At 37.5% G+C, this 14928-nt stretch overlaps 1 protein-coding gene across 4 annotated transcripts in view; it reads left to right on the top strand.

Moving 5' to 3' along the window:
* The window catches only part of LOC111566005 (broad substrate specificity ATP-binding cassette transporter ABCG2-like), a 28280-nt gene that overhangs the window by 74 nt on the left and 13278 nt on the right, over positions 1-14928 (top strand). For 2 of the 4 annotated variants that reach the window (XM_023266355.3, XM_023266358.3), the window contains exons 1-10: positions 2525-2679; positions 5247-5335; positions 5423-5547; positions 12328-12387; positions 12931-13045; positions 13201-13353; positions 13906-14063; positions 14347-14449; positions 14585-14633; positions 14713-14811. In XM_023266355.3, coding sequence (XP_023122123.2) covers positions 5300-5335; positions 5423-5547; positions 12328-12387; positions 12931-13045; positions 13201-13353; positions 13906-14063; positions 14347-14449; positions 14585-14633; positions 14713-14811 — 898 coding nt within the window. In that variant the 5' untranslated portion in view covers positions 2525-2679; positions 5247-5299. Of the gene's footprint in view, positions 1-2524; positions 2680-2846; positions 2904-5246; positions 5336-5422; positions 5548-12327; positions 12388-12930; positions 13046-13200; positions 13354-13905; positions 14064-14346; positions 14450-14584; positions 14634-14712; positions 14812-14928 lie in introns of those variants that run through there. The other 2 variants (XM_055007707.1, XM_055007708.1) reach the window with 2 other exon arrangements.

Consider the following 14928-nt stretch of genomic DNA (forward strand, 5'->3'; position numbering starts at 1 on the left):
TTTTGTTTTTTCAAATGTGATTTTTATATACGGTTTCTTTAGCATCATAAGTCGATTATTAAACGGCTTTTATGCTTCGCTTCAGCCTCCGACGGTCCCGGCCTCCTGTACTTGACGCTGCCTCGTTAATATTAATCAATATTATTATTATTTACATTTAGGCGTAGAGAGCAGAACTGTCACGAAAAGTTGGTGTGTTGTTAACTAGCTAACTGGTTTGTCGTGTTTTAATGGGAGTTTCTCAGTCATAACAAGAGACACCTGCGCTGTGTTTAGCTAACAGGTAAGCTAAGCTAACTTCAGCCATTTTCCTTCCATTGATCCTCTGGTTACAAGTGTGTATTTTACATTTTACATAAGTTATTTATAATGTCGCTTTTCTTTGTCACTGAGACTAATTTGCCGGCTCTGTGCTCTGAATTAGAAACCAATCCAGTTGTTTTTAACCAGTTAAACTGACCTAAAAGTGCCAATTCAACTCATGTAATACAGTTTTCCACATAGGTAGAAGTGATTTCAGCCCCTAAGCTGTGAGTGAAATGTTATTAGATAAGATAAGCCTTTAGTGCAAAAATATAGATACGTTTATATTGTACGTATTTGTCTTTATGCCGAATTTCAGATATTGGATAGTTCTTTCAATGTGGAAAATTACACTATTTCACAGGGTTTTCTGTATGTTAAAATATATCGCTTTTGCACATTGTTCCATGATTAGAACATACCGAGAATATAATAGATACTGATATTGCACAGATTCTATTAATATTTATATTAATGCATCGGAGTTGATTGACACAATAAATTAGGATTGCATCTTGTCTTTATATATTCTTATTCCTTTTTATATTATTATACATTTTGTTGAGCGTGTTCGTTTTTTTTTAGATAGAAGACAAACTAATTCTCTCCAGTTATGCTGTTTATTTTCTAAATATCAGTGTCTCAAAAGAGTCTTGTACAAGGACCTTTTCTGTTTGGAACAGGTGGGGATAAACCGTGGTTGAGACTCAGTTCTCCCATTAGTTGGTGCACAGAAATGTCCATATGTCTTGGCACACGATTCATCCAATCTCCAAGAACCGCACCCGGTACAAAGAACCCTCCTGCAAACTTCTTTCCGCTCTTTACCGGTTAGTCTTATTCCTAGGTTAGCTGTGATGTGATGCAGCGATGTGATTAGTGGTATTTCATAGGGAGGATTATTATGGTTTCCACCCTTAAACAACCTTGAGTTTAGCAGTTTCAGTGTAATTCATTTCTACCTTATAAGGAAATGGAAATATACTGTGAAGCAAAGCCAATCTCTATATCTTTTTGATGAGCGTGTGTGAAAACACTCTTTGTACTGATGTGTGTGTGTGTGTGTGTGTGTGTGTGTGCAGCTGTAGCTTTCCAGCTTGACCTGTCTGTATCCTTCATGTATTTAAACCTCCTGTTGTCCTCATTTACAGGCACCAAAAAATATTGTTCCCTTCTCTGAAAAAAATCCAAAAATTCAGCAAAAAAAATCCCCAAATTTTTTGAAAATTTGCAAAACCTTCAGGAAGAAAATTCCAATAATTCCTCAAAAGTTTCCCTTAGAAGTTTTATTTAAAAAAATAAAAATAAATAAAAAATCCCCCACATTTGGCAAGAAAATTCTTGTAAATATTTTAAAAATTGAGTAAAAATCTTCCAAAAAATCCTAAAAATATCTAAAGTGATTATATATATATATATATATATATATATATATATATATATATATATATATATATATATATATATATATATATATATATATATATATATATATATATATATTTATATATGTAAAACTTCTAATATTCTCTTAAGAATATTCACATAAAAATCAACCAAAATCCAGCGAAATTTGCTGGATTTTGGTTGATTTTTTTGTGAATGTTCTTAAGAAACATTTTTACCTTTCTTTTTTTCACCAAAATATGTTCAAAGATTTCTCCAAAATGTTGAAAATGTGAACATCAGAAGTTTCACTGTGAAAATATTTCCCCCCCCCCACATTTTCAAACTTTAAAATGGGTCAGTTTTGACCCGCAGGACGATACGAGGGTGTAGAGCCTGGGGTTAATGCGCTCTCTCTATTCAGGTCAACTCATACATTAATTACACAACAAATGAATATTAATATCAATATTGTGTTACTAATAGCTGATATCAATTTCAGTGTTCAGCTGGCAATGCCTCAAAAAAAATAAATCATAAATTGGGTATTTTAATGTGATTTTACATTAGATGTGAAAAATAAAATATAAAAAAATACAGAGATAAAATATGTCAACTAGAAAGGAAAAAAGTCTGTGAAATTACACTTTTTTTTTCACAGTGATATGACAACAGCCGTGTTGCACAACAAGTTTACAATATGCATGTTCCTGGTGATAATGCTGGACTTTTACTGATGTAAGAGTTTGATTACAACACTTTGAGGAGGAGGGAAAGTCTTCAACAGCACGGTCTTTCCCCTCACTTCTCTTATCTCGCCTTCAGTCATAAAACTGGGCTTACCACGCACAATGGACACTAAACAAACTGCTCTCTCACTGTCAAAGTCATTGATCTCTGCAGAGTGACTCCCTGCATTTTCCTGCTCAGCGTCCTGTGGTTTGGATGTCCGTCAGCTGCTGCTTTTACTGGATTATCTGACATCATCAGGTGGGAGAAGATCTATTTATTTTTTTAGTATTTCAGGTGTTTGTTCAGTATTGATCTTGCTCTGGTTGAGATTAATCTACATTAGGAGTAAGTAGAGACACTTTAGAGCTTTAATTTTTACTGAACAGGATTTCTTGTGTAGCAGAAAAGGGGAAATGAGCATTAGCTGCTTCTGAGTCTTACAGACTTGGCTTCAGTTTCGTGATCAGCAGCACTGCAGCCTGGTGAGTCCTGCTGATTGTGCAGATACAGCATTTTAATGTGATTTTCAGCAAATGGAGCCTCTGTTTGCACATCAGCTAATTTGTAAGCAACTAGTCAAAGCTTAAAACTCTTGCTGGCAGATACACAAGCGTTGGTTATTTGTTCAAATGTTGTGATGTGCGTCAACAAAAGTGCCTTGATTGTGTTTTGACGGTTCTACCCACGTGAGTGAGCTTTCCTGAAATTAAATCAAGTAGTTTTGTGCGTGAACCAAAACAAACTACATCAAAGGGTTACAGAAGTCACTTTTGCAATGTTTATTTGAGGCACAGACAAACAATTGGGTGCTGATAGATAGCGCAGTTTTTACATTGATGGTCAAAATAATGTGATTAATCAATAAGAAGCCCTTAGTCTGTGAAAGCAATTGGCTTGGTTACTATGCAGGCTAGTAATCTCATTAGCTGAACATGCTAACTTGGGCGGCTAAAGAATTGTATAGAAGTCTATGAGAAAATGGACATTGACATCTCATTAAGGTGGTCACAAAAGAACCCAGACTAACTTCAGAAGAACTGCAGGCCGCATTGGCCTCAGTTAAGGTCAGTCTACATGATTCCACAATACGGAAGACACTGTGTGAAAATGGCACCCATGGGAGAGTTGCAAAGTGCAAACCACTACTCATCAAAATGACCATAATGGTTCGTCTGGCATTAGCAAACAAAAATTGCTGGATGATCATCAAGACTTTTGGGATAACATCCTGTAGACTGACGAGTCAAAGGTGGAACTTTTTGGAAGACATGGGTCCCGTTATATCGGATGCAAAGCTATTACTACATTCCATTGTCATAATTCATGGAGCCATGAATTCTGCTCTCTATCAAAAAATCCTCCTGGAGAATATCCACCCATCAGTTCATGACCAAAAGCTCAACACAAATGGTTTATGCAGCATGACAATGGCCCAAAACACACGAGCAAGTCCACCTCTGAGTGGCTTAAAAAGAACAAGATTAAGGTTTTGGAGTGGTCGAGTCAAAGTCTTGAACCTAATTGAGATGCTGTGGCAAGACCTTTAAAGGACAGATCAAAAACCAACTTATGTAGCCGAATTAAAACTATTCTGCACAGAAGAGTGGGTCAGAATTCCTCCATGGTGATGTAAAAGACTGATAACAAGCTGTAACAAACATTTGACTGCACTAATTAGGTTCAAAGGGGCAATTACTTTTTTACAGGGGTAGTATAGGCTTTCAATAGTTCTTTAAAAATCACCATTTTATGTTTTGTGGGTTATCTCTGTATAATATTCAATAAATATAAATATTATTTTGATGATCTGGAACATTTCAGTCTGAGAAATATGCAAAAATAAAAGATTTCTGTAAGGGAGAAAATGCTTTTGGACGGCACTGTATGTTCTCTGGTTCTTGTCACATCGGGTTTCAAAGACCAAGAGGGAAACAGCCATATTCCAAACCTCAAAACAGTAGTCACAAACTAATAGGACACTTCACACTAGCGATATCCAACTTTTACACCAAGTCAATGGTTAGATTAGATTAGTATTAGATTAGAAAGTGTTTATTGTCCAAATGTGGGTAATTTGATTTGCAACAGCAGTCAATACAATACAATAAAATAAAATACAATACATAGAAACATAGATATAAATAATAAATGTCATCAGGTGAGTTATAGTGACCATATATGTAGCCTACAGTGCAGGGACACAAGCCTAGAGCTTATTTAGAAATCCTACAGCTGAGGGAACAAGTCAACTGTACTGTTTTTAGTTGTGGAAAAGCCATTAAAAAGATCCAGCCCTCAGATGTTTTAGAGGAATAGGAATTTATTACCCAATTTATTGGACTCCAAACCCCAAAAAACTGGTTTCATCTGGCTCTGGTTTGGCAAAATATTAAGATTCAGCCTTTTAGCTACCAGATCTGATATTATTTACTATATTTGTTTTTTATTCAGGCTTCTTATTTGTAGTTGCAGCTCGCTGACGTTTCAGGTAATTGCAGTTAATTCCTTAACCCTGCTTGGGAGTTTGAAAGGCATACTATCTTTTAAAAAAAAAATTGCCAAAATTACACAATTTATCTCCAGATTGTAAACTTTCTGAGGGTCCTTAAACTAATCAGTGTGACTTTCAGCTCCATCAAGAAACACAAACAAATCCAAAGCGTACAGTTTCATCAAGATCAATTTGTTCTACGCTTGCCATTTAAACATTAACTATAAATTAACTATGTGCACTCATTAAATTTCACTTAAAAAGCAACAAAAACGTCATGACCAGAGAACCACGAATGACTCATAGTTCATGTTGGTATAAAATGTTCCTTCAGGGTTCTGCATTCAGGAGGAAAGAGGGTGAACAACATCGAACAGCAACGTGACGATGGAGACTGGCATGAATGGCGCCTCCAAACACCAGGTACCTTTCTCTCTAGATACTAGCATTACAAATGTTGGAAATATGCCTGTGTGATCCTGGTTTTGAGGTGAATTAACTGTTTCTCAGCCTGCAGACTCGAGTCGACGCGGTGCCACCGTCAGCTTCCACAATATTCACTACAAGGTGAAGCAGGGCGGAAGCTTCTTTTGCCCGAAGAAGGGGACGACCAAAGACATCCTCATCGACCTCAAGTGAGTACAACGCTGTCTAACACTATGGCTCGGTGCTCCACTAAACATTGATAACCAGTGAGAAACTGTATTTTAATGCTGAAAGCCAGACGAGTTCAGAATGCCCTGGTGAATCCGTACCACACACTAAAGTATGCATAACTTTAGGCCATGCTCCATTATGAGGGATATGATCTGCCATTATGAGGCAGGGTGGGACCTGCTTGGCGTTTGTTTATGCAACCAAACTTCCATCTAAAATTACATATAAATGAAACTAGCAAACATGTTTTTACTTCGATATGGTTATTGTTTTATGGCCCAGGTTTAAGTGCCACTCAGGTGCAGCCATAAAGCTTTTTAAACCCTTCTTTCTCAGCGTCACCTTTTCTGTAGTTGGCCAGAGGTGCACATCTGCATCTCAGAGTTCACCAAAGTTAGTCTCAATGCAACAGATTTGCTCAGATTTTCTTCATTTTGCATACTGGCAATACCATTGACCTAAACTGCATTTTACGCAGAATCTCATCATTTTTAATTGTCCAGAAACCTCCGCTCCCTTAACAAAAAGACACTACAGCGTTATCCAGGCCCCGAGCTCTGAGTTTGGTAAACCGACGCTGCACGATCTACCTCGTGTGCAGTTATTGTGCGACTGTGTGTCTACGTGCCGACAGCAGCCCACCTGGCAGGCAAACGTGACGCGATCAAGGCCCCCTTGGATCAAACATTCCCACATGTTTGGAGGCAAAGGAAGGAAGTTTGCTTTGTCGAGAATCTCAGACTCCTTCTGCACATACAGAAGACAATGACTGTGGGCTTAAACTAACAAACAGGCACAGCAGCAGGATGCTCAACTGCCTCAGTATGTTTTGGTTTAGTGAGAAAGTTCAGAGTGTTTAATTCACAGAAAAATTCTTGGATTCTAGCAACCTGAAGATGAAGAAGCTTCTACAGATGGATATGTTGGCACTGGTCCACCGTTGTGGTCCAAACTGAAATCTGTCAACGATGAATTAGGACAAAATGTGCTCTAGACAGTTGTGGAACCCAGAGAATGAATCTTTGCAACTTTGGTGACCCTCTGATTTTACACTTGCACAGTTTTAATCATTGCAATGAAATTACCAAAGATATTCATGTCCTTGTCAGTATCAACTGTAATAATATGGTTTTCTAACTTTTCATGAAGTGCACTCATGAGGTCAAAATTTCTTCACCAAATACCAGCTGCAAAGCTGTTTACTGCCATTTATTAATCCTAATCTAAAATTATCACAAAGTAGTCATGTTACATTCTTGCCGAAATTGATTTTCGACTTTTACTTTGTTAAACCATTGAACTCAAAGCAATTTCTTTTGCAGAATGACACAGTTATAATTCCATAAATCATAAAATTAAGGTGTAATATCTGTGAGCATTTATTTTACAAAAATGGAAAACCCTCAAATCAACAAGTTCAACATTGTTGTTTGTTTCTCATAAATAGTGTCATTTTGGCATTTTAGAGGGTAATAAGGAAATGCAGATGATTTAAAGATTTTTTTTTCTGGCGAGTCTGGCTGTAGTGTTTGAATCTGACAAATCAACAAGCTGTAAAGTCAGCTATTGTGAAAAGAAAAAAAGTCAACACTCATTTCCGTTGCTGTCAGAACTCTATCTTTTACTGTGCATCTCAAACACCAGCACGTGACACCAAACAAAGTCTTTTATTCTACTCTCTTATGAAACACATCAAAGTCCTTTATTATGTATGTATGTTATGAAAACTGCAGTCGGCCAAAGTGCAGCATGTGTTTCGGTTTACAGTGACTGGTATCTCTGGTATTTTATTGTTCAGCATGTGTAATCATTGACAAACTTGAATGTAGGGACAGTTTATCTGTTCGTGTGAGAATGAAGCCTGCATCATGTCCTGACAGTTTTTTATAATGTGCTTAACTATCATTTATTGTGCATACAGCTTTTCTGCATCCAGTTGTTACTCAAACATTTGGATAAAACTGCATTTGGATAAAAGTTTATAGTCAGTGAAGGTCACAGACAGGTTGTTTTATTGCGGAATGATGACTAAACTGTATGAGATGCAGATTCCACATTTTACTGCTTATATTATTCCTTTGTGCCAATATGATGCCAATAAGGAGGCTTTATTCTGCTTTTCTAGTGAACTTAAAAAGTCCAATTTCGAGGAGTCATAGTAGGCTGGATGTTAAACATTTGGTTTGAGGATTAAATATGAGATGGTGGGGCTTACTGAGCCTCTAAATAACATGTAGATTTCCACATTTTACTTTAAAATGAGCACAATGTTTGACATGGTGATTGTTTTTCAAAGCTGATTCATTGTCCCCAAATATGAAATGTGCAATTTGACAATTTTTACACCATCATACCAAGAGACAATTAGAACTGGGAAAAGAAAAAACGAAAGAAGAAATGATCCGATGACAGAAAGATGGGGAAGAAATAAAGGCATACTGAGAAAAAGAAGAAAGAGGGAAAAAGATGGAGAAATATGAAGGACAGAGAGAAAGGAAGACAAAACAGAAAGACTGGAATGGTAATGGGAGAGAAAAGACATGAAAGAATGGAAAAAAATAGATGTGAAAGAAAAGACATGAAAATCATGTAGTGGAGAAAAAAGGACGACATGATAAGAAAAATGTAAAAAGATGACAAGAACTGAGAAGAACAGATGTGGAAAGACAGAAGGAAAAGCTTCTATCATGGAGGAGTTGAAACAAAGCTGTAGCGTCATGTTTTCATCGCTGAAAATAAGCTGCAGTGTCATGTTTTCTGCTGAATCAATGACCTGACTAACTGAGGAAGTCATCTTCCTGAGTCCAACCACAAGATGATTCAAACTTGCTAAACAGAGATCTGCTGACTAATGACCTGACAGACGTTTCATAGCGGGAAGTTATCCCCCTCGGTTTTATCAGAATCTCACCGTGAAACCTCCATTTCACTCTACTCTTGAACATCAGAGGTAGAGAACAACCATTTAACTATTTATCACAAAACATTTATCAGAAACAGAAACTGTAAAAACAGCAAGAATCGCCAGATTTCCAACTTTCCGACAGTCCTTAAACTAATGAAGAAGAGGAAATGAGTAAATCTACGCTTCAAATTTTTGATATTTCATCAAAATCCCTTTATTCCACATAACTCACTTTAAAAAGTGCCAAAAATTACTGTTTGCACCAGATTCTACAAAAAATTAAAAAATAAATTGGGGCTTCTCTGCACTACAGAGAAGCCATGACTCACTGCTGTGTCACGGTCACAGCATTCAGGGACTTTTCAGGGAGGAGAAGAGATTGAATTTAAACAAAACACACAGAACTAATAAAATAAGCGCAGTATGGCTCAAACAATATGCAGAGGAGCAAGTTGTTGGGAGATACATTCAGCATGGTGAAACAGCTTTCTACAGCTGATGTGCAGAGTAGCGGGAAAGAGTTAGTAGAGGCTGTCGAAATGTAAATATTAAAGAACATTATATCATGTAAAGACAGCATTTTTTCCCAGTATTAGTAACACCTGTGGGCACTAATCCTAGTGTAAATGTTGTACACGTTGATTTCACCTTTTTTTCAATTTTTGTAACATATACACTACCGTTCAGAAATTTGGGGTCACTTAGAAATGTCCTTATTTTTGAAAGAAAAGCACTTTTTTCAATGAAGATAACATTAAATTAATCAGAAATCCAGTCTAGACATTGTTAATGTGGTAAATGACTATTGTAGCTGGAAACAGCTGATTTTTACTAGAATATCTCCATAGAGGTACAGAGGAACATTTCCAGCAACCATCACTCCTGTGTTCTAATGCTACATTGTGTTAGTTAATGGTGCTGAAAGACTAACTGATGATTAGGAAACCCTTGTGCAGTTATGTTAGCACATGAATAAAAGTGTGAGTTTTCATGGAAAACATTAAATTGCTTGGGTGACCCGAAATTTTTTAACGTTAGTGCATGATCACAGAAATCCCCTTTCGTTTTTACATTTTTGTGATTTATGGCAAAAAAAGACAGATGTTCTAGGATTAAAATTTTTTCAATTCGTCTGAGATAAATAATTATAAAATTCGATTTTTTAAAAACAATTTATGGCATTATAATGTTGGCGTATGTTACTGCACAGAAGACATTTCTGAATTCTCTCTACGTATCACAATGTGGACAAAAAAGTGAGGAAAAATGTGACAGGAGCAAAAAACACCTAGACACGGCTTTTGGTTCATAATGTTTAAAGACATGCAAAGAAAGTGAAAATAAAGGAAGGACTGACAGAAAGCAAAGACAGAATCAAACAGAAGGACAAACACTGCAGCTTCATGACAGCAGCGTGTCACATTTGCTGAGTAAATGACCTGACAGACTTTGGACTTCCTCTGTTTTTCCGCAAAAACGCTAATACATGACTCAAACTGTTGCAAAACAACCGCCCAAACTGTCACTGCATTTACAACTGGCTGAAACTGAGGAAAAAGCAGTTTCTGTTCCACAAAAATAAGTTGACAGGTCACTTGTAGTCACTGCATTTACCTCTAAGAAACTCAGAACTGAAACTGCTGCGTTATTTTAGTAAAAACCAGTAAATGCAGAAAAAGTAAGCACCTCTCAAAGCTCATGAATTGACACTTTATTTCTTGTTTGTTTAGTCTTTCCAGAAGCACAAATATTGTATTAATAATCTGAATAATAGTGGAATTAGAATAAAGATGCCTCCAGTAACCATCGCAGTCAGAAAATATGAAAATATTTGCATCTAATAAGATGAAATAATGCAAAATATTAAATATTTTTTTCTTCCTCTTGCTATCGCTTCCTGTTTCCTGACTGTGTTTTGCTCCCGTTTCATTTTGACTCACTGTGGGCTCATTTTCCACTACAATATAAAGTCCTGCACCTCTATGGAAACAGCACAACCATGAAGAAGCAGAGAGAACTCAGAAATGTCTTCTGTGCATTAGGACACAAGTATTAAACTAATAGCATTTTTACAAACTCTACAAAGCTTTTTCACACTGCTCTGTACAAAATGCAAAACTTGTCCAAAATAGCTCAAAATGCGTAAAAAAATTACCCACATTTATCTAAAATGACTTACAATGTGTTCAAAATGACTCAAAACATGTTAAAAATGACTCCAAAATGATTGAGAAATGTCCGAAGTGACTCAAAACTTCTTTATAATGACTTAAGATATGTTCACAATGACTTAAACCTATCGAGAATGACTTAAGAGAGAATTCATAAAAGTCTCTTTTGAACTTAATATTCCACCTAAGGTGCCCCAAGAAACCAGCAGTAAAAAAATTCAGTTAAAAGCGTGATCCATTTCAGTGCAACATAACATATCAGTAGCAGGAGCTTTAAGTTCTTTTGTTCTGAACAAAGGAACTTAAAACCCCTTCATTAGTAAGAAGACATGATGAACGTTTTTGAGCTAGAATATCAGTAGGTTCATTATTAACTTGTATTTATCCAAGATCTGGAGAACATCATCATCACTGTGAACAGTGCATTCTCTAATTTACCTCAGACAGGTTATTGGCTTCACTTAATCATTTGTTTAACCCATTTTCCATTGGAGTTTGGTCACTTTTGACCCATTTTGTGCATCAAAGGGTTAACTATGGAGATTTTAGCGTTTCACATCAGGACATTTGCAGCGGAAATCAATTCAATTCAGTTTTATTTGCATAGCGCAAATTCACAACACGTCATCTCAGTGCTTAGCATAGTAAGGTACAGATGCTATGAATTATAAATAGAAAGCAGAAAATCAAGCAATCCAAACTTGCCTTTGGATCCCCTGCGAGCGACGGTGGGAAGGAATGAAAAAAGCCCTAGAATAGGGAGGGGAAAAAAGCCTCCGACATAACCAGGCTCAGGGAAGGCGGCCATCTGCATCGACCGTTTGGGTGAGACTGGGGATGAGGGGGGTGGTGATACACATCTCATTGCTTTGGCCTCTAATTCTACTGTTAAAAACTTTGGAGATCAGAGACGTGGAGCTCCAGATCCAGACCCATCCATGAAGAGAACAAGCAGAGGACCTCGGGGGAAACACAGAGTTAGTGATATATAATAGTGATATATAACAGTATATATAGAGAGAGTAGAGTAGAGGAGCCCAGTGCATCATGGGAATCCCCCGGCAGTCGGCTCAGGTGATCCCGAGCAGCCCCAACTATAATCTCATGAGAGGAAACAATTTTTCTTCTTTATTTTTGGCGATTTAGAATAGTGATAGTAAAATAATGAGTGAAATCACAAGTGTAAGCTGAGATTTGGTTAAGATTCCCAACAGAACGCATTTCAAAAAATCCCACAATTATTTCTGTCTTTATTGTTTCTGACTCTGATAAATGATTTAATTTTAGCCATTTTTAAAGAAGGTAACGTCTTTCAAACCCAACAGCAGCTTTTGGAGTTCAGAGGGTTAAAGAGTGCTGCTTAGTTGGAAAAAATGCAGAAATAGAAGGAAGAACTTGTAACTCAGGGACACTATGTTGATAATTATCTTCTGCTGAATGAATTGAATTCTCTCAATTAGGTTGGATTAACAAGATTAGATGCGTCACAGAAAGCAGAACTACTGATCACATTAAAAAAATGTTTGGATTATAGTCTGTTAAGAAAGGAGAACGCTATTTTCCCACTTGTGTTATTTCATAGTTTGATACACTGTAAAAGGAAAGCCCTCGTCCGAACTGAATAAAAACTTCATTCATGTGAACATCATTTACATCTTTAATGCGTTTTTTCTCTGTTTCAGTGGGATCATGAAGCCGGGTCTGAACGCCATCATGGGAGCGACGGGAAGCGGCAAATCATCGTGAGTGTTGTTGAGAACAAAGAGCTCTCCAAGCATTTGTCAGGTTCAAATTTAGCACAGATTTTCACGTAAATTTCCAGAAAATTGCAGCACAAAACTCTAGTGTTGTTTTCCATCTGTTGTGTTATGTGAGGTCAACAGCTAGTGGTGCTAATTCTTCAGGCAACCGTTAAACCAGTGCAGAAGAGGATAATTTGAGGAAAACTTTTCGACATTTCAGCTCCAACATTGATCCAGAGAGCAAAAGACATACAAGTTGAAAATCAAAACACACAATTCTCATTTACTTTCCATGAAAAAACTAATTAATCTCAATTCTGTTCTTAATTGACAGTTTTCTTACAGTGTGATATTAATAGTTTTAGTTAAGAAAACACTTCTTCTAGCCCTAACACCTAAATTCAGTTAAACAGACCTTTTCTGCAGCCTCCAAATCACTAAATCTGTCCTGCTTCAGAGTAAATTTATCCCTGGGACATCATTAAAGCCATGGTTCAGTACCTACCTCTAGTCTGAGCCAGCCTTGTTTTGCTTTTCTTTCAGTTTCTTGGATGTTTTGGCTGCCAGGAAGGACCCTGCAGGTCTTTCAGGGGAGGTTCTGATTGATGGAGCTCCTCAGCCTCCAAACTTCAAATGTTTGTCTGGATACGTGGTGCAGGTGGGTAAAACAGGCAGGAATGCAGACTTGTGTTTCAGAGTGCCTTTGATTCAGCAGAGTTTCCTGGAAAGAGCCTCTGAGACCAAATCTGTTGTAGTGTTACATCAGTCATATCAGCAGAAAATGAAGTAAAAATGCTTGTTTTCTGTCTGCAGGACGACGTGGTGATGGGAACTCTGACCGTGAGAGAAAACTTCACCTTCTCTGCGGCGCTGCGTCTCCCGTCATCCATCAGTCAAGAGGAGAAGAAGCAGAAGGTCGACAGACTGATCCAGGAGCTGGGACTGGGCCGAGTGGCCAACTCCAGGGTGAGGAGGGAGGAAGAAGGAATAATAACAATAAAACCATCATGTGAAGTCTCATCTTTAAGGTCACGTTAACAAAAATATATTGAACCATTTTGAAACTCCAGAACTCTGTTCACACTATGTAACAATATTTCTATTTTTGTGGTACAACTTGTAAAACCTGCTCAATCTTTGAAAATAACTTTTTCATTTTTGTGATCAAGTATTTTATAAATGACACAAAAGAAAATGACAGAACAAGAATATGGACTAAAAACAATGAACATGAGTGATAAAAAAAAACATTTAAAGAAACAGGAACAAAACATGTCAAGGAAAACATGAAATCATGAAAGCAAAGAACACAAAAAAAAATAGTGGTGAGACAAAAAATACAGAAAAAAAGCAACTACAATAGAGCAGTAAAAAAGGCACAAAGAGTGAGTTAAAAGAAGTGAGAAAAGACAAAAACAGAAAATAAAAGGAGATGTAACGAGGGAAGAAAACAGACACATGGAGTAAAGCAAACTAAAGAACTAATAAAAGTATTGAAGTATGTGTGTTTTTGTGCAGGTGGGCACTCAGCTGATTCGTGGAATCTCCGGCGGTGAGAGGAAGAGGACAAACATCGGCATGGAGCTGATCATCGACCCGCCCGTCCTTTTCCTGGACGAACCCACCACCGGCCTCGACGCCAGCACAGCCAACTCTGTGCTGCTGCTGCTCAAGAGGTGAACACAAAGTCACAGATGCAGAGAGAATTTTCTTCCTGAAGGGGGCACAGCAGCATCTCAGCTGCATTTAAAAGCTCCATACATTGAAACGTTAAAAAAGGATTAAATCCAGGAGTTAAACGGTCATTGTGAAATCAATCATTTTTGTGGTGCTTTGAACTGAAAAACTGAAAGACACCTTCTGGGAACATGTTCAACTTGTGAATTTTCTAAAAGTGGACAATATGGGACCTTCAAAGTTTTAAGTTAATTCCATGTTGGTTTGTTTGCATATGTGCAGAATGGCGAACCATGGTCGCACCATCATCCTCTCCATCCACCAGCCTCGATACAGCATCTACCGCCTGTTCGACAGCCTCACCCTGCTAGTCAGCGGCAAACAGGTCACTCACACCTGCTGCCTTTTAACATACTGTTTCTTACTGAATTGTGGTTCATAGACTCTTCACAGTCAAGTAACTTCTGGAAATACACGATGTTAATATTACTTTTGTTTTCTCTGTAATTAAAATGATCAGGTTTACCACGGCCCTGCACAGAGAGCACTGGAGTATTTCTCAGACATCGGTAAGAAGCTGAGCTCAATATGATGCAACATGATGGAAAGGGGGCATTTGTAACTCTGCTGGGAAACTCTATTTCCCAGGATACACCTGTGAGCCCCACAACAACCCTGCTGACTTCTTCCTGGATGTTATCAATGGAGACTCGACCGCCGTCGCTCTCAGCAACACGGACAAAGATGGTGAGTTTGTTGTTACGTGGACCAGAAGGCAGCAGTGGAAGAAGTAAAAGTGGAAATACCGCACTGTAGTAAGCACTGTTTATGGAACGTAATCAGTTTTATTTCATTGTCACTGGA

This window comes from Amphiprion ocellaris, chromosome 23 (genome assembly GCF_022539595.1).
Source record: "Amphiprion ocellaris isolate individual 3 ecotype Okinawa chromosome 23, ASM2253959v1, whole genome shotgun sequence".
Lineage (NCBI taxonomy): Eukaryota > Metazoa > Chordata > Actinopteri > Pomacentridae > Amphiprion > Amphiprion ocellaris.